Source organism: Crinia signifera, chromosome 4 (genome assembly GCF_055691185.1).
Source record: "Crinia signifera chromosome 4, ASM5569118v1, whole genome shotgun sequence".
NCBI lineage: Eukaryota > Metazoa > Chordata > Amphibia > Anura > Myobatrachidae > Crinia > Crinia signifera.
The window spans coordinates 80,180,235-80,201,227 of NC_139220.1; the positions used below are offsets into that span (position 1 = coordinate 80,180,235).

Below are 20,993 nucleotides of genomic sequence, written 5' to 3' on the forward strand. Positions count from 1 at the left end.
GCATAATGATGATAATATACTTGTAGTACAATATTATAGTATTATAGAGCTGATTCTTGCTTGTTCACAATTTTAGATTAACTGACAACTTTTCATACCATACTATAACATTATACTTTAATGAAACCTTTTCTCTTATCTTAGGTTGAAGATGAGCAGTAAAAGAAACCAGTTAATCCGAGAATTGGAGGAGGCAACCAGGTTAATTGCAACTCTGCACACACAGTTGAAAAGGTATATATTACATTTGGTCTTTCATCACATAGCATTGTGTATTATGTACAGTTATATCTTCATACAGCCTTGCTGTAATCATGCCAAACAGACACATTGGGATTTTTTTTAGCAAAACTATGTCCTATGTCCATGTAATCTGCGTCCCCTTGCGGGGCTCACTGCGCTCGCCAGGCTTCGGTCGCTGACATGGATAGTGGGGGTATGAAAAGGTCGAGAGAACACGTAATGCGTGCGCTCGCCACGCTTCGGACTGGATAGTGTTAAATATTGTTAACTTTTCGGCAGCCATAACTGACAATGTGACTCCGCTAACTGACTACACTGACCGCGGAAACAGTATGCTGGCTCTGACAGAGACGCTGGCTACGCTAAGCGGCCGCGGGAACACTACGCTGATTCTGACAGGGACGCTTACAGAAACACTACGCCACTTCTGACTGACTATGCTGCCCGCAGTAACACTACGCTGATTCTGACAGGGACGCTACGCGGACACTGCCGCCGTGAAACTACACAAGTACCGGTAGAACATTTATTAGCCCTCTAGTATAGGAAGGCAATTCAGGTTACTGATGTCTGGTCATATATAAAGTTGCCAATATGTGGAGAAAATATGTGTCCATTGAGCTCACCTTTCCCACCATACTGTGTCCTCCACACAAGGGGCCTTATACTAGTTCACTCTTTCTGACAAAATCCTTCTTAGATGGACAAAACCATGTGCACTGCAGGGGGGCAGATGTAAAATTTGCAAAGAGAATTAGATTTGGGTGAGTTATTTTGTTTCTGTGCATGGTAAATACTGACTGCTTTATTTTTACACTGCAATATAGATCTCACTTTGAAGTAAAACCCCACCCAAATCTAATTTTCTCAGCACAAGTAACATCTGCCCCATTAAGGCCCAATGTGATGATACTAATACTAACAGCACTAACCACAATCTCTTATTCGTCAGCCATGTTTGATATTGCATTGTTTACTTTCTAGCATCATGCTTTTTTTATTCAGTTAATAAAGCATTTTAATTCCTTTGCAGCCTCTCAGCTAGCACTCAGTCACTTTCATCGGGGAGCAGCCCTGGATCATTAGCTTCCAGTAGAGGATCTCTAGTCACATCCAGTCAGGACTCTTCTACATCTGCAAGTTTTACAGATCTATACTATGAACAACTGGAACAATTAGACACTGAATACCAGAGCAAAGTAGAATTCATGCTACAGGAAGGAACATCTGGTTATAGACCTTCCGGTTGTATCACCACCATTCATGAAAATGAAGTAGTTAATTCTCAGAAGATGGATTCAACAAACCGCGTCCAGGCTCTGAGGTCGTTGTCTGGTACACCCAAGTCTATGACATCATTGTCTCCCAGGTCTTCACTTTCTTCTCCATCTCCGCCTTGTTCACCTCTTGTAACAGACCCTTTTTTAACTGGAGATGCTTTCTTGAGCCATATGGACTTTGAAGATATTGATTTAAGTAGCCATTTCTCAGAACTTGGCCTTTCCGTGGATGCAAGCAGCTATCAACTTGAAACCGAAGGCAAATCTCCTGGACAAGGTAAAACTGTGCTTTTAAGGTATTTTTATAAGTGGTTATTAAGGTGGATCATGATGTAGATAAGGATGTGATATTGTCTTTCCCTCAACTGACCACAGTTACGTTTAAGAAAGTTAGTGGTTATTTATTATAAAGCTGTAAATCCAGTGAAAATGTCTGCTTTAACATCCTACTTAAGAAATATATTGAAAATATATGTACCGCTAGCTATCTCTAGCTATCACCACCTCACAATGGATTTTTATAATAGTCTTCTCCTGTGCTGCTTGCCGATTATGGAATTCCTACTATGTGCAAACAGACTTTCCCAGACTTCAACTTTAGTGGTTTCCCTACTCCTACCTGTACTTCCAACACTAGTGCACCCTCAAAGTTGTCCCCATATGTACTGTGAACCACACTTGCTATTTTTTCAGCCATGTCGGATGACACACGACAGTCGAGATTCTGACAGTCTTTTCTCCAACATCGGAATCCTGACTGTCAGGAGCCTGGCAGTGGGAATACCGACTTAAGCTGCCCATACACGGTCCATTTAATGGATCCGTTTGGGACTTATATAGTACACATCGCATCGCAGTGCATGCAGTGTGCATGCAATGTGATAACCTGCTAGTACAAAAAGTATGTGCAGCACATACTTTTTGTACCGTATGATGAGATGCGCGGGAGCCTGCATCTCATAGTACAGAACGGACGGTCCAGGAACGGACCGTCTATGGGCAGCTTTATGCTCACTATTTTCCCTCGTGGGGGTCCATGACGAACACAGCTGTGGCGTGTTGGAGCCTGGTGTTGCTTATAGAAATTCAGAGGGACCCCATTTGATTCCCCCCTGTAATTCTGCAACCAGGACCTGCTCAATAAGCCCAGGGCTGGTATAACTCAGAAGGAAGGACCCCAACACCATATTAAAAAAAAAATAATATATATATATATATATAATTAATTTTCTATTTTTTACGCAGAGAAGCCTGCAGGGATCTGACTGATTCCTGCAGGCTTCAGCCAAATACTGAAAAAATTGGAGTACTTTACAGTCGTATTTTCTGCTGAATTACTGTCCAAAGTCAGCAGTATGAATGTTAGTAAATGAGCACACCACCATAGAACCCATGACCATATACGGCCAAGTTTTATTGATGGTGTATTCATTTGTACACCTGAATAGTAAATTATCTAATGCTAATTTACCAGCCATAATTGACATTGAATGGGGTACAAATACCTACATCCATTAGATATTATTAATGCTGTGTACACACGGGGGAGATATATTGCTCAGCCATATATTGCTGAGCAATATATGGCTGAGCAATATATTGCTCAGTTTCTCCTGTTCATCAGCGACCAGAGATGGTCGCTGATGAAAATAAAACTGCCCGGGGGAGCCCGGCAGTGGAAATCAGCTGGTCGCAGGAGCATGTTCCTGCGACCAGCGATCACCACAGGGGCAAAAACGGGAGCGCGCACCCGGCGATATATCGCCAGTGCACACTCCCATTGCGGGCAATATGGTCGCTCAGCGACCATATTTCCCGCGATTTTGGACAAAATCGCCCCCGTGTGTACGCACCTTAAGTGTTGCATACCAAGTTAATCAACAGTCGCTTCCTAGCCAATGCCTAATACGAAGTAGTCTCTCACAGGAACTGGGGTCCAAAGAGGAACTTTTTGAAGCAACTGCATCAATAAAGTATGAGGACACATCTGTATTTATATGTATACATAGTATTGTGTTGACATACATACATACATACATGCATACATAGTATAAACAATTAACGATTTCCCTCTGACCATCTTGAACAGGTTTAAATAATCTTCCCATGTCTGGTTTACAAGTGTCGGGTGTATCGGCCGCTGTATCTGATGAATCTGTTGCTGGAGACAGTGGAGTGTATGAGGCTACAACACAAAGGTACTGGATAATGACTGTTGCATAACAACTATAATAGCTGCACAATAATGGGGCCTACACACGTAGCTATGTGTGTAGATGAGCGTTCTGAGCAATGCTAGATCGCTCAGCACACAGCGCTGCACAATGGTGATTGTTTTTATTTGAACATTCATTTTACAGCTGAACTACCATTAATGCCCCGCATGCTGGGACTTGTGGCTCGCCAAGTCCCAGCATGTGGGGAGCCTGCTGGGACTTGTAGTTCGATTGTAAAAAGCAATGTTTTTTTTTATTTATTTTTATTTAATTTTACACATATCAGCCCGGCGTACACTGCCTAGTGATGCCGGGGACAGCCCCGGGCTTCAGCCCTGGATGAAGCCTGAGGGGGGACCCCTTTATTGACGGGGTCCCCACTCCCCCGGTACCCCGTCCAGGGATGATAAAAAGAATGGTGGTAGAGTGCTTAATTATACTGCAATTGCAGTGTAGAAATACATCTTATCAATTGGGTATCACATATAAAACATCATTTATTTTAATCTAACATGTTATAAGCATATAATAATTGCAAATTTTAGAACATGATATGATTTTTTTTTTATTATAATAATAAAGATAAAAATGCGCTACAATTATAAAATATTGCTGGAAGGACAGTGGAAATTATGCTTATTGTGAGTCCCGCTTGTTCCTAGTAATGCTCCCCCTCCGATGGTTATACGTGATCTCCCAGTTATGAGGCCATGTTTGAATTGGTATGATGGGTGTCCATAGACCTGAATGGATGCCTGGTATCTCGCTTCTGGTGATGTGAGATACAGATGGTCCTGACTCACAGTCGGGATAGGCTCCAAGAATAAGCAGGTGCCGGTGTTCCAGAATGAAATTTCCAGTTGAGATGGTAAACAACAAAGGTGGAGATCCAAGATGGAAGTTGGTGAGGATGAGCTGGTCCAAGTGGGGTAGCAATTGAGAATACATTGTCCAACAAAGTAGTGTGGCCTGACATGTTTCATCGTCCTCAGACAACTTTTTCAAAGGAGGGAGCCTGCCGGCCCCGGGCTTCAGCCCTGGATGAAGCCTGGGGTGGAGACCCCTTTATTGAGGGGTCCCCACTGCCCCAGGTACCCCATCCAGGGCTAACCAGCCATAGCGAGCATGTTATGGCCGGTTGACCTTATGTAAAAAGTGTCCTGGGCTGGTTTCAGAAATACAGGGGACCCCTATGCTTTTTGACCCCCGTAATTTTTTTTTTATTTTAACTTTTAAGACCAAATCTTTGAGATCTCTAATATTTACCAAAAATCGCAACTCTATTATATTTGCTAGTTGTATACTTTATAATGGGAAAACATCTGGATGCGAATTGAAGGTGGACCAAAATTCGCCTGGTCAAAATGTGCAAATTTTGCGTCAAAAAGATGCAATTTTTACTGCAATTTGCACCCTATTAAATAGGCGATTTTCAGAAAACGTGCGAATTCTCCCGTTTTTGACCAAAAATCGCACATGTCTAAAAAATTGCACCCTATCACATTTCGCCCCAGGTATTTAAAGCGACTACTGGTGTCACATCTAGCAGTTTTTAAATCACCTTTTAAAGAAAACTAACTTTCACTATAAGATAATATAAACAACAATATATTGAAAGTATAATACATTCATACTCTAGAAAATCAGGTAAAATAATCTTTTTAAAAAGGGACTGTTTATTTGAACATTGTATATCCACATCTTTGTAAATGTGTTGCAAAAAAATACTTTATTACATCGAACGATCAAAATTAAAGACAATAAAAGGTGAAGCTTATCTTAGTGTGTGAGTCAGTAAGGAATATACAGTACCTACCTACGCGTTTCTTCTGTCAGACTTCGTATGAACCCAAACCTACTCATGAAAATATTAGATAATCTTACTTTTTTTGAGTGAGTTGATATTTTGTAGAAAAGTGTTTGTTACCGTTTCCTTTAGACTAACACAATTGTTTTAAGAAACAATATACCAAGATTTATAAATCTTCTTATTTATAATTTTTATAATCAGGCATATAAGTTTATGTAAACATTATTTATATGGTTTCCGTGCTTTTATGTGTTTTACTGATGTTTGCAGGCAGTTACTGGAAAATGCAGAATGTGAAGGGGAGGATTCGGAGACTGTGGGAACTGCCAAAATCAAAATCGGGATGAAGTAAGGATAATTATTTTTGATGCATTTGATACCTAATACTGTGGACACCAAGAGTAACATTTGCATATAGCAATTGTTAATTTTGATCTAGTATTGTCTTTTCTTTGTAAAGCCGTCTACACATGTAGTCAAAATCGCTTAGATGAATCGCACCCATCATCAAAATAGCTTAGAATGTGATAGATACACGTCCCTGCATCGTCTTTATCGCCCGGCCGGATATTCTTGCCAGACATTTCAGTGTCTATAGATAGATTTCTTGCTGTCTGCCTGCGATTGGCACATGCTCTTCTCCCGCAGCTCTTTATGAATGTACAGATCATTAACCTTCTATCTGCCATCTCCTGAGAGATCTAGGGTTGGGGTAGTAGACAAAGATGAGAAACAAACAAAAGAGAGGGACAGGGACAGAGATGAGGAAGATGGGGAGGGGCTTACATGAGATAGTCCAGGGAAAATGGTCAGAAATGAGAGTGTGTCAGGGAGGGGGAACAGAGATCAGCAAAAGAGTGAAATCGCATCTTATGGAGCCATGAAGAAGCACTGTCAGCCGATGTGTTCTTTCAGCCAATCAGAGGGCCAACCAGTGTTTTAAACAGTTTTTTCAAATTCTGTTGCCGCCGCTGACCACTGCCTTCAGCAGTCCTTCACAGCGATACGCTCTGACGGATGCTGTATGCCATCCCTCCGGGCCCCTCTCCCTGAACCCGTCGCCAGCGCTCCTTCACAGCGCCATGCTACTGTGACTGACGCCGCCAGCGCTCCCTCCGGACCCCTTCTCCCCAAACCCACCACCTGCCGGAAGCAATACTTCTGCCCGCTGATTCGAACGATCGCATGTGGTCATTGTATGCAATATCACATAAGTGTATGTTACCAATAGAGAGAGAAAACTCACTGGGACAAGGGACTGAGAATGAGAATGAGACAGAAACACAGGAGGGATAGAGATAGAAATGGCACAACAGCTACAGAATTCAAAATACCAGTATGTTCATACATGGGATTAATTTGTACTGGTAGAGAAGAACCAGTTAAATCCTGTGAAATATAATACATATTAAAAAAAATAATAATGAAGTATAACTCACTGCAGTTGTCTCTATGGGCAGTATTCAATGTGAAAAATTTGCCGTGTTTTATGGCGAGTTTTTGCTTTTCTCGCGTTGGACGGAGACTTTTGCTCTCAAAAAGCTAGCAACCCTATTCAACGTGCACTTCTCGCCGTCTTTCTCCGTGTAGCAATTCTCCATCATTTCATGGAGAAGTGGAATGTGAACTATTAAAATAAAAGTTTTTTTGTTTTAATGTTGGTGTAAAAAAATCAGGAATTTTATTCTGAGGAGGGGCATGCTATTTTTATTCATGTGCTTATAGCACATGAATATATATTTTTATTTTTATATTTTAGCAGCCAGCAGGGGGCCGGGAGCCGAGCCGCTCATTAGATATTCATATATTCACTGCACCCGATCATTACATATGCATGATTGGGAGCAATGAATATACCCGGTCCCCTGCTGGCTCTGGGGGGGGGGCAGCTTGTGCTGCCTGGGTCCCGGGGAGCCCACCTCCCCCCCCCCCCGCATACGTTCTGGGGCAGGCAGGGAGACTTCAATCTCCCTGCCTGCCACCGTCCCACGGCTCCCTGCCGCGGACGCTCGTCCGCTGCAGGGATTAAGATTCGCCACGAGGGGCAACTCGCCCCTCCGACATTGAATACGGAGAGAGAGCGAGTGGCAGCCAGCCCTCCGAAACACAGCGAGTGTCCAGCGAATCCTAAACAGGATTCGCTGCACATGGCGAAATTTCACATTGAATCTTACCCTATATGTAGGCTGTCAACATTTCAGAGCGTAGTAGTGTCAACCAATATGGTTGCAAATGATCTATGAAAAGGAAACTTTTAGTGACAAATTTAAATTGAAAATATTTGTATTATAACTTGTATGGATTTTGCAATCGTCTACTGTATGATGTCCTTCTCCAACTTCATTTTAGTTTCTGTTGGAGGGCCATGGTTAAAGTGCAAGGGCTGAAGACCTGAGGTTGAGTCACATTGACCATGCCTCACAAAAATGTCCCACTGAGAAGTTCAGGACCTGGCGCATCAAGAGGGGGATACGGTCATTGGGTCTACAGTATGTTGGTCGACAAGCATTGGGTCAACACAGTTAGGTCGACATGGGGATAGGTCGACATGGTTCTAGGTCAACATTGGTCTAGGTTGACATGGGTTTAGGTCGACAGGTCATTAGGTCGACACAAGCATTAGGTTGACAGTGTCTAGGTCGACAGCCAAAAGGTTGACATGGGGTTTTTAACTGTTTTTTTTTTAGCTGACATGTGCCGACAGGCGGCATTTCATGCCCTACAATCCACTAGGGTGTGGTGGGAGAATAAAATAGTGTGCGGAGCGCAGTGAAGCACCGTGTCCGAAGCATTGCGAGCAAAGCAATGCAGTGCATTTCAGACTGTGTCCATGTCGACTGTGTCCACATTTGGGTAAAAAAACAGTGAAAAACCCCATATCGACCTTTTGACTGTCGACCTAGGCACTGTTGACCTAATGCTTGTGTCGACCTATTGACCTGTCGACCTAAACCTATGTCGACCTAGGCCCATGTTGACCTTGTCCCATGTCGACCTAGAACCATGTCGACATTTCCCCATGTCGACCTAATGGTGTTGACCTAATGCTTGTTGACCAACATGCTGTAGATCAAACAATCCCAACCCATCAAGAGGGGCATATTTGCTGCAGCTACAATATAAAAGCACACCTCTGTAATATTTTTTTTTTTTTAGTTTTCAAGCTTCTTTATTGACACTTCTAAGTGAATGACAAACTCTAGAATTAATGTACCATGTAATGTCACACTCCAGTGCCTGTACCAGGCCTGGGTTTTCTATATAGTGACATCAGAATTTGATTACACTTTCTTTCACTAACAGTTCTATTACAGGTTTTGGGCCAAATGCACTAAGCTTCAAAAGTGATAAAATGGAGAGTGATAAACAGCCAGCCAATCAGCTGCTACCTGCCTTGTCATAGACTGTGTTTGAAAAATGTCAGGCAGGTACTGATTGGTTGGTTGTTTATCACTCTCCATTTTATCACTTTTGAAGCTTAGTGCATCTGCTCCTTTATGTTTAAGTATGCCTTGTTTACCTCATCTGTTTAGCTTGCTTGCTTGTTTAACCTGTTTTTCTCTGTCATACTTAGGTACGATGACATGAACAGGCAGTTTGCTATATTTATTGTGCAGCTCAATGACTCTACTGCTTTACTACAACAGAATCAGAAAGTGTAAGTGTGACATCAATTCTGTCAAATCTCACTTATACCCTTTCACACCAGAAAATGCAGGGACCCACCGGGAATATGGCCCAGGGATGATGCCGGGCCATTCCCGGGTTGACCCCTTTCACACCAGAAAAGTCTCTGCATTTTTTGGTGTGTGAAGGGGGCGGGGAGGAGGCGTGCTGGGGGCGGGCAGGCAGCATGAGGGCAGCGGGTATGGCAACAAGTACTTACCTGTGGTGCTGGTCCTCAGTACAGGCTGGGGATCCTCAAAGGCGGCGGCCGCAGATGACAGGTCATACGGCGGGTGCAGATGACACAGCTCTCCGGCGTCAGTGAGGGCACTGGAGAGCTGCGTCATCTTCATCCGCCGCCTTTCCTGTCATTTGCGCCCACCACCTGTTTAGATCCCCGGCCTGACAGCATGACGAGGACCGGCAACCTTGGTAAGTACCCCCTATCCCTTTCACACTGGCCAGGTCCCTGGGTTGAACCTGGGAACAACCCTGCTCCATAGCAGGTTGGAAACCTGGCAATTTTTGCCGGGATTTTGGCCCGTGAACCTTACACAACCCCATGGAAATTAGGCTGGTGTGAAAGGGGTATAATTAGACATTTACAGACCTGGAAGTTGTACAGAAGAATGCTGGTGTGTAATGTAATAAATGACTGTATCCTCCCTGATGTTCTTGGAGTCAGAATACCACACTGCATCCTATCCTTCTTTATAATGTAATATATTAGTATCTTCATTATCTATTATAAAGAGATATTCCTTTCATGGGGAAAGACTACAGGTTTATAAGTCACAGATGAGGACAGTTTATTGCCGTATTGGAAACAATGTATATCACAGGAGATTTCCCTTTCTAGATTCCTTTATATGCTTACAGCGACTAGCTAATAAAACAAACATTTAAAGCCATTAGCTTCAATGACAGCATTCCCCATAGTAAGACATCCTGGAGTCCAAGTTATGAAACCTGATTGAAAACAGGTATAAAAATAGGAAATTACCTTTTACGTTTATGAATAAATACATCTTAAATGAATTTCCAGAGAAGCCGTAGTGGCTGAGGGATTAGTTACATTATAGTACATAAAGGATGACTGTTATAGACCGTATCCCTTCTTCTATAATACATCTGTTAATAGTGTTATAAATCCTATGAGGAAGTCTGTTTACTACACAAGTAATCTACAAAGACTGAGGATACTGAGAAGTGCATATTTCTTCCAGATACGTTCGAGTTGCCGTTCTGCCCTGTTCTGAAAGCACAAGTTGTTTGTTTCGAACAAGACCTGTGGACGTATCAGACAGTGTGGTGTACAATGAGATGTTCTTGGTGCCAGTATCCCATGCAACACTACGCCAGAAGACCTTGAGAGTGGATGTGTGCATGCTGCAAAGCAAACACCGAGAAGAATGCCTGGTAATGTTCCTTCATTTCTGCATGCCACAAGTAATCATTTTAACCTGTAAAATATGTATATATTAGTTTTCATATTCTCCCTGTTTCCTCTGGATACTCCAGTTTCCTACCACTCTCCAGAAATATACTGGTAGCTTCATTTAGTCACAACCAACAATGAAACCTAGCTTGTGTATGTCAGTGGCAAATGCAGGATTTCTAGAGGGGGGTTTCCAAATGCAGCACACATATTACCATTCTGTGGAATATTGGAGCCAGAGCAAGAGTCTGGGGGAGCGCTATAAGAACCTATTAGCAACCCTGGAAATTAATGTGCACACTGGTCTTTTTATACACTGGATACTGTATGGAATACATTATTAATATCTAACACTATATATGTCTATACTATATTATAGGCTGTATCAAACTTTTAAGTAATATAAATAAGTTGTAAGTAAAAAGATTAAACATACCATAATGAATAAATTCACAAACATAATAAAACCAATACTGCACTTTCTAAGCACACATTCTCCCACCTCATGATAAGGCTCCTGTCTCTTCTTTCTGGTAGCTACTCTCTGGTCATGTGCACTTATTGAGGACTCGGATCCACACACTCAGCAAACTTGGTAGAAGCCGTTACCACTCTGCTCTGTCCCTTACACTGCGTGACGTGGCGGCAGCTTTAGTAATCCTATTATATACCATTTCTATTGTCATTATTTGAACCACTTGCCAAGAGAATGGGGGGTTCTGGGCAGCATTTGCCTATGCATGTGGCAGAAAATATATATTGTAAGCAGGGCTGGTGCAAGTTTTTTTTGGAAACCTAGGCAAAGTTTCTGCTTATGGATCCCACCACCACCCACACACCAACAGTGACTTTCCAGAACCTCAGAAGAAAATGTGGATGTGACGTCTTAGAAATTCAACACCTACCGAAAACATTGGCCTGACTATGTGGACATTTTTTTAATACAAAATCATTCACAAGACTCTGAGTGCCAAATGTTTATTTCCTTGCATATTTAGCAGACTCCTAAAAGGCTCCAATGGTCCCTATGATAAATGGCCCCCAATTTATCACTTGGGTAGCTATTCCACCATCAAGAGCAATGTGACTCTGCCCTTGAAATCCTTCTATCAGCAAATCCCAGGTGCTATAAAAAAAGGAATATATTTTATATTTGTCTGATGAATAGAAAATGCTTTGAAGATAAATGTACTGTACCTTTCAGTACATAATGTTCACTAATTAGAAGTATTTGATTCAACTTTTTGTGAATTTTTTTTTTACATTTTAAAGTTCCCCAAGGCAACAAACGGCATTTTGTAGTCATGTAAGTGAAAGCGAACAGATTTGGATCAAACAACACTGATATGAAAACAGCAAAGTGTTGTTTCAGAATCCAGAAAAATACATGACACATTCATGAAGAAGCTATTAAGATATTAATTAACAAGCAAGCAAATCTTACTTTTATTTTACTTTTATTATATTACTAGTGACCTGTCCCTACTTCGCACGGGTGATGTACCCAACTACCCATGCATAGCAGGGATGGGTCACTAGTACTATATATATATATATATACATAATCAGCAATGCCCCCCCCTCCCCCGGCTCTATCCCAGCAGCGCTGCTTCTCTTCATGGAAACTGAGCACTGGCAGCAGCCATAGACGAAGAGTCTGATTTTTCTTTGACTTGATTCACTCAAATCCCATATGGGATAGGGCAATGGTTAATGTAACTAAACCTTCCTTGAGCAATGCACTACATAATAGTGAAAACTAAATAAGCTGATAAGCCGTCCAGTGTGTACGGGGCATCGAGCACACGATGTAAATGCTATCGTCCTCCAGACTATGGAAGTACAGTATAAGTAAAGGTCCATACACACTGAGCGACTATGCCCAGCATGTATGGACAGCAATGATCACATTCATCGCTGGGGGGAAAGCCGCTCAGTGCATACACACTGAGTAGCTTTCCCCCTGCCTGGCGCCGACGGAGGGGGGAGGACAGCGTTGCATAGCGCTGAGCTATGCAAAGCCGTCCTCAAAGCCGCTCATCTGCTGGTATAACCAGCAGATGATCGGCTTTCCCAGCGATGGTGCGCGCAGCAGCACTCATCGCCGGAGCATACACACTGGGCGGCTTTGAGCTGAAAGCCGCTCAAACATGCTGAAAGTCGCCCAGTGTTAATGGGCCTTAATGCATCTTGGTTTTGTCTTGTAAATTATTGTCACTTTTACAAATATGAATTAGTGTATTACTGCTTCTGCTTCTTTGAAGCAGAATCTTGAGGACAAAACACTCAATCTTTTGTAATACCATCTTATAAACGTGGGTCTTGCTAACCTCATTGTTCAATATGGATATGTGTCAATTCTGTTGCACTACTAATATAAACCTAAGCTGGGGATTTACCTGAAGTCTGTGAAACGCTTGTGAAAAATCAGCTAATCACCGATTGGCATCATTTTCACAAGCTATGTGCACAGGGCGGGTTTTCACTCTGGCGGTGCTGCAGCTATCTGATTGCAGGGATCTGCAATTTCACAGAGCAGCGATCAGTTCTGAATAATCGCCTAAATTTCAATGTTTTCCCATTTAGTGGAAAAGTCACAAAATGGAAGACTGGAAGCTTAGCAAAGGTGTGGTGAGAGGGAAGGGCAGGCTTGCCTACTTTTCAAAATCCTTTTAAGGAGATCTGTGAATGAAATGCATCTTGTGTGGCTAATTTATCAAAAGTCATTTGTTAGAGAAAACTGGTTTGTTTGACTTGGCTTACCACTCATGATAACCCCACTTGGGGTGCATATTATCAATTATCTAATAAGATATCCTCATATGTCATTGTCCTAAAATAAATCATTACAACATTTTCAAATTAATTTATTTATCGAATATCAAACTTTTTAAATTAGTTTTATTTACAAAAATATACCTTAATTATACATCACTGTAGCTCATGGTACCTTGGTGCTTCTTCCTTCATCATATCAGCCAAGTAGCAAAATATTTGAAAACAGCAGCACAGCAATGGTGAGCAATAGGAAATGAAATATACTATATTGAGGCATTACTGCCTTACAGCAATGAGGTCATGTGTTTGATTCCCACCATGGCCATAACTGTGTGAATTTAACTCCAGGTACTCTGGGTTCCGCCGACAATCCAAAAATATGCTGGTAGGTTAATTGGCTACCAAAAAAAAATGACTCTAGCGTGAATATGTGTGCGTGTCTATGTGGTAGGGAGTATAGATTGTAAGCTCTGCCACGGCTCGGACTGATGTGACTGGCCAAATATTCTCTGTAAAGTGCTGAGGGATATGTCTGTGTTGTTTAAAAAATATATCAAAGATCCTACATAGACTTAACTAATTACCAGTCAAGATAGTCTTTATTTGTCTCTTCTGCCTTCTCTTTTGGGTTGTTAAGTCAAATATGTCAGTCTCTGATGCGGAATGACTGCAATCAAAGTTGGGTCTGTGACTATTTCTGTCCAGTACAAACCATAGCAAACAAGAAGTCAGAAAACAAACTTCTAGCGAAATACTAAAAACTCCTTGGGTGTTCCTATGGAACAGGCACTCCAAAAAAAATCCATGTTTCTCACATTCCACAGAGATGCACAGGAAACAGAGAGGAAATTGCTTAGTGCAAAATAGTTGCTTAGAGGTAATGTGCGAAAGGAATCATTGCGGTGGATCTCTCTTACCTTTGCTATTGCCTAGTGAGCATCCTGAGTGGACTTACTTTGCCACTCCTGGGATAGAACGATTCCTTCTTAGTGCCTGTTACATAGCAGCTCCTTCCAGAGATACCATTACAGCGCATATACCTTTTATCTCTGAATCATTCATAGGTGCACAAACTATAAGGATGAATGGTAAAATGAAGTTGTCCAATATATCCGTTATATCGATGTAATAGTTTTTTCCTATTTGATTATGAAACAACCATTATATTAACTGTGGATGTCTTGAATTAACACTGCAATCCTTACTTTATATTATTATAAATAGAAAAGTGAGGTCTCAAGGACCCAAGTGATAAGTGGGCACACGTATTTTGTAGGGGGCTGTGTTGGCCTTGAAAGGAGTTCAAACAACTACTTTGATATGTATAGCGCAATGCATAATACATGTTCTTTTAATTGGGTTTCCTTTTATCTTTGGCATTGTAAAGTACAGATTGGTTCTTTTCGTTGCTATGGGTACAGCTTGAGGTCTTTTCATCCTTTGTCACATTTTGTACACAGCAGCCAGAATGTGTGGTTTAACTTTCAGGACTTTCTCATACATCAGTGCTACAAGGCTATAACTTATAGTTCTTTGATAAAGGTTGTTTTAAAGTTAAAAAATTTAGTGTGGCTATAAGCAAACAATTGTCGTAACGAAAACCTATGCATAAGTAAAACAAAACAGTAATTACTAAGAATAGTCTTAAGACAGACATGGGTCATCAGTACCTTTCTAAGTTTCGTGGAAATATAAATCCATCACTACTATATATAGGGGCCATTTCTGGATCACTAGTAGTGACCCGAATTAAGCCCCTGCCCCGATAGTCAGGGTTTGTGCATGCGCATTTCTGCGCATGTGCAATCCCCGACAGAGAACAGGACTGTCGGGATGACCCGACAGTCGTGACCCGGGATTAAATACCCCCCAAAATGTTAACTCCATATAATATTTATAATCTGGCAATAAATGTGAAAAATGTTTTGCGTCCTGAACACTTTTTCTGGTCTCTGTAGGTATGTGTGGCGCACACTACTTTGTAAGTTGGGCCTAATTACAATTTTCCAGTAAGTAATTCCATATTTTTTACAGGGAGGTGCCCAAATCAGTCTGGCTGATGTCTGTAGGTCCGGAGAAAAAGAAGTACGATGGTACAACCTCTTGAGCTATCGATGTTTGAAGATGCAAAAGCAAAATAATAAGCAGAGCATTGATTGCCCAGAGGAACCCAGTGCAGAAGATTCGGTAAGAAGTATTATTGTGCGTTAATGGGAATCTGCAATTTATCTGGTTTGTGTCTACATTGCAGTTAGTGACTGCTACTTGTTGCAGAACTGGCAATGTGGCACTAAATATATTAGCAATTACAGCCTAAAATGGCTTTCCAAGCTAACTGGTTGCAAGTTGCACTGACCCTTACTCGGTATCTGCCACTAAAATAAACTTTTATGAAACCCTAAAATATCAGCACCGCATGGTGCACCTCAATACAGACACAACTCTAGAAAAGTGTAAGACCTAAAGGTTTCACCCATTTGACAACACACCTCGGACTTGGGATTTTGCTTGGGGCAACACGGTCAGGGTCATGTGTCAGCGTGAGAGAGTCAAGCTGAGTTGTGTCTAGACTAAGACTAACTATGGGTAGTCTGCAGTATGAAAGGTGTGACCTAATTTCCACAATATAAAACAACCTGACAATATAAGACCTTTTTCCCAGGTCCTGGTCTCGATTATGAAAGGTGTTGATGATCCAGTATGGGAACCGAGATTTAGGTGTGAAAGAAGTATTAGTCTCCCGCCATTGCCTTGTCAGGGGAGAAGCGCCTCCCAGTATCAGCTATTACTTCTCACCACTAATCTTTCAGCGTTGGGCATTGATCTCTAGACAGTTTATAGAAAGTTTAGTGTAATCTAGAATGCCACAATCTTTTTTAATTCTCAATAGGCAATACACATACACACACAGTAACATATATACATTGTAACACAGTAGGTAAGGTAAGGTAAGGTTGAATTAAGGCGTTCAACTTGTTTTAACTAGACTCGTAGTATGTGAGTTCCGCCACTTTACTGCCCTTAACTTAAAGAACCCCTTCTTTCTCTGGATAAGAAACCACCTTTCCTCCAGTCTAAGCGGATGCCCTTTTGTTTTGGTCTCTGACCTTAGGGTAAAGGTGCTTGATAGTTCCTTATATTGCCCCTTTATATATTTATACATGGTAAGCATGTCTCCTATTAAAAGTCTTTTTTCAAGTGTAAACTTTCCTAATTTGGCTGATCTGTCTTCATAACACATGTACTCTATCCCTTTTATTAGCTTAGTTGTCCTTCGCTGAACTCTTTCCAATTGAGCAATGTCTTTTTGTAGTGTGAGGCCCAGAAATGTACTTGGAACGGGATGCAGTTAAAATCCCGGCAGACACTAATTAAGCCTCATCTGGGGTTCCAAGGGATTCAGTATTGAATCCCGGCGGTCGGGATCCCGGCGTTCAGAATCCCGACGCCGGAATCCCGACACATTCTCCCTCCTGGGGTGTCCACGACACCCCTGGAGGGAGAATAAATTAGTGTGCCGTGCGTAGCGAGGCACCGGGCCCGCTGCGTGGCGAGCGCAGCGAGCCCGCAAGGGGGGGCCGATCCACGTCCCCCCCTTGTCGGGATTTTGGCTGTCGGGATTCCGGCGTCGGGATTCTGAACGCCGGGATCCCGACCGCCGGGATTCAATACTGAATCCCTTGGAACCCCAGATGAGGCTTAATTAGTGTCTTATAGAGGTGCACAATTATAGTGTTGTCCTTTGCTTTCATACCACCCTAGTCTATAATCAATTTGTACTTCTAGGTAATTTTACATTTCCGATACTCCTAACTCTAACTCATTTAATATGTTGCATATTGATTATGTCCCCTCAAGATGCATATTCTTAAGGCCCATACACACTAGATGCCGCCCATTGGTAAAGACCCGCTCCTTCATCCAAACATGTTCAGACGAGGGAGCCCTCATAATAGTATTCGAAGATGGACCCTTTGCCTAATATACTATCCTCTACATTGTTAATAAATATGTTAAAGAGATTTGGAGCTACTTTTTACTGGTGTAAAATTTGAAAAAGCACCTTTTCCACGCTGCCCTCTCTCCAGCGGCCAGTTTTTTTTTACCCATATAAGATTCTTTCCCCCATTCCAATACCTCCATTTTGTGGATCAGCCTCTTTTAAGGCACCATGTCAAAGGCCTTTGCAAAATCATTGACTCTGTTGCCTTTGTCTAGGTTCATACTTACTTCCTGATAGAAGCTAATCAGGTTAGTTTGGCATGAGCGATCCTTTACAAACCAATGTTGGTTCCCAATGATTATATTATTTTGCACTAAATATTCCTGGATACCATTTCTTAATATTCCTTCAAATATTTTTCCTATGACCGATGTTAGGCTCGCTGGTCTATAATTTGCTGGGTCTTCCCTTTTACCTTTTTTAGTTATTGGTCTAATCTCCAGTCCCTAGGTACCAAACCTGACGTGAATGTTTTATCGAATATGGAGTACAAGGGGTTCGCTAACTCCTCCCTTAGTTCCATCAGAATTCTTGAGTGATCCTGGTGATTTTTTAGTTTTTATTTTGCAGTGAATTTCTATATTTAATCACCCCCCAACAGAGTATATCCATTATTGTTTAAAGCCCAATAATGTGAATCATTGCACCATAAGTTCCCCATTTTGCTTGAAAGGCTCCATGCGTCGGCAAGCTAGCATCTCCATTTCTTTCCTTCCCTCTCTTGTAGCCAAAATTATTTTTATATTAATTGTTTTCGATTTGATTCTTATTCTACTCTTGCTCCCCATATCTCCCCTTCCCCTACATCTAGTTTAAAGACTCCTCCAACCTTCTTTCCATCCTAACCCCCAGCAAGCTAGCTCTCTCTATCTTTCTATCTCTATGATTTCTACTATTACACCTACTATACCACAGGCTTTGCTGCATAGCCGTTACAAAGTACCACATACACTATTTAAATACTAAAAGGCAGTATTGAGGAAAATGTATCTCAATGAAAAGTAGACAGTACTGGTGTTGGTCCAGGCATCTAACAACATATGGCACAAACGATATAGAGATGTATGAGGGGGACACACAAACACATATGCACATAATTTTTAGGTGGGTGTGAATAAGAATGCTTTCAAAAGTAGAAGTGTTTTAGTTCATTTTGATTGATCAATTAACAAAATGCAACGTGAACGTACGGAAGAGAAATCTAAATCCTATCAATATTTGGCATGATCACATTTGCCATCAGAGGTTCTACTCTGATACTGCTGTGCAAATTGAAGCTTTTTTTGCCAAGAGGGGGGCCTAGACTGCTCACCCTGTAATGAGGGTTGCTACCTTGCTGAGATTTTTAGCTATATGCAAAACAGAGGGGGTTTGCAGGTGCACAATGCACTCATTACTGCTAGCATATGTCCCTTTTATATTTCATTTATGAGGTTGTTAGCATACATTTGGCCAAAGATATGGACCTGCCCACCACGTTAAGGTCACCTACTGTATTTTGAGCAGGTCCCTAGCACTATGGGGTTCACACCTGGGGTGCAGGGCGCCCCCAAACCAGTCCAGAAAACCACCCCAGGGCATCACATAAATAAAATATAGCTGTGAAGTGTAATAGAGTGTATAGTGTCATAGAATGTAGGGTATGTGAAAGCATCTAATAGTGATAATGGGTGTATCAAACATTAAAAAGTGTTGTAAATAAAAGACAGAAAAAACGTAGAAAGACGTAGAAAAAAAGAATATGTTTATGTGAGTCTATGTGTTAAAGTAGTGAGGCCCTGAAGTGGTCCTATGCTAACAACCTCATAAATGAAATATAAGAGGAATATATGTTAGCAGTAATGAGTGCATAGCGCGCCTGCAAACCCCTTCTGTTTTGCATCTAGCCTTTTTTGTCAATGCACCTTCTTTGGCAGAGGTGCAGTGACCATCAGTTTGCTTTGGAGCCCCATACACAGCAGGGTTCACTGAACACGCCTGGTAGTCTCTGGTTAATTTTACATGCCAGTAATCCCTCACTTACCTTCGTAGCTGACTTTCACCTCTCACATAAATGGCACGTGGTACTTTACAGTTTTAACATCAGTCATCCGCAATGAGTCCATTTTACAGTCGGGATACACCTTCAACACAGCAGCATACAAACAGCTCAAAACTGCATTGTTTCAGAAATACTTCCACCCTTGGACCGAAAGCAAATAATCATCCCTTTTTGTTACTCTGATAAATTGCCCATTTTACCCATGACAGCAACTACTGATGTTTGCAGAGGGAGAACAAGGAGGTGGGGGTAATACCAAATCTGATGATAATCACATCTCATATAATTACACACCTAACTATCCGGCTCCACCAGTACTAACTACAAGAATATAGCAAAATGTAACTCCTCATCTAAGCTATTTGGGGCCATCTCTTGTTGCTTATAGATCCAGTAGCTTTCTTTTTGTAACAGTAGTTTGTGGCGATCCCCCCTTTCCTTAACAGAGGGATGTAACAAACGACATGAACTTAAGGCCCCAATACACTACGCGATTTGGGCCCTATTTCACAGAATTCTGGAGGATCAAGCCAAGAAATCGAGTGAAATAGCCCAAATTGCGTACTGTCTGACATCCGATCTGATCCGATGCACGGTCCTGTGTGCATTGGATCAGATCAGGAGGTCGGGCGGTGTGCACATAAGATAAATCTTATGTGCAGCCATCAGTACGGCTAGGAGAGAGGTCCGGGGAAGCAGGGTCCGGGGTAGTTGCAGGCAGGGTTGTGGCAGGAGAGCAGGGTCCATGGTAGACGCAGACGGGGACCGGAGAGCAGGGTCCGGGGTAGCGGCAAGCAGGAGAATAGGTGGCCATCGGGATCCAGTGTTGGGCTTTTAACAGTCGGGATTCCAACGTCAGTGTAATGACTGTTGGAATCCCGACTGTCTAGCATGTTGCTATAGTAAACGTTTGTTTTGTGGATTGATATTATACTTCCGGGCACCTAGGTTATATATAGACTTACTGGTTCATTTGTTAAGGTGATGCCCTTTGAGAAAGGTGTATAGTAACAAATATGTACAGTAGAGGATAATCAGGGTGCAATAAACTGAGGAGCAGCTCAAATATAACAAAATACATGATCAACCAAAACAATTCGTAGTAAAGTCAATGATAACAATAAAATTAAGGATATAAAATCACAGACAGCGCTCTATTTATATCCTTAATCTTACTGTTAATATATACTGTATGTATAGTGTCCGTGAGCCTCCGGAACACTGCCGTCTGCTGGCAGAGAGTGAAACTACATCTCGTTCTCACACACGCACAAACACAGAAGGTAGCAGACCAGCTTTCAAAGCTTTTGCTTGGAGCGGGATTACTAGTATGTGTGTGTGTGTGTGTGTGTGTGTGTGTGTATAGATAGATAGATATCCGAAATAAGGGCTTACTAGGCTTTGTTAAATACTTACAGCTTGTCCTAATATGATTTCAAATGTATTCTCCTTTCTGTGTATACAGTCAGGTCCATAAATATTGGTATTCTCATATTCTGGGCTTTATACACCACCGCA

The 20,993-nt window shown here is 41.8% G+C and overlaps 1 protein-coding gene across 2 annotated transcripts in view; it reads left to right on the forward strand.

Moving 5' to 3' along the window:
• WWC1 (WW and C2 domain containing 1) overlaps positions 1-20,993 on the forward strand; it is a 289,547-nt gene that overhangs the window by 223,187 nt on the left and 45,367 nt on the right. For both annotated transcript variants that reach the window (XM_083181881.1, XM_083181880.1), the window contains exons 10-16: positions 145-234; positions 1,277-1,800; positions 3,613-3,721; positions 5,820-5,897; positions 9,124-9,207; positions 10,442-10,634; positions 15,466-15,618. In XM_083181881.1, coding sequence (XP_083038007.1) covers positions 145-234; positions 1,277-1,800; positions 3,613-3,721; positions 5,820-5,897; positions 9,124-9,207; positions 10,442-10,634; positions 15,466-15,618 — 1,231 coding nt within the window. The remainder of the gene's footprint in view (positions 1-144; positions 235-1,276; positions 1,801-3,612; positions 3,722-5,819; positions 5,898-9,123; positions 9,208-10,441; positions 10,635-15,465; positions 15,619-20,993) is intronic.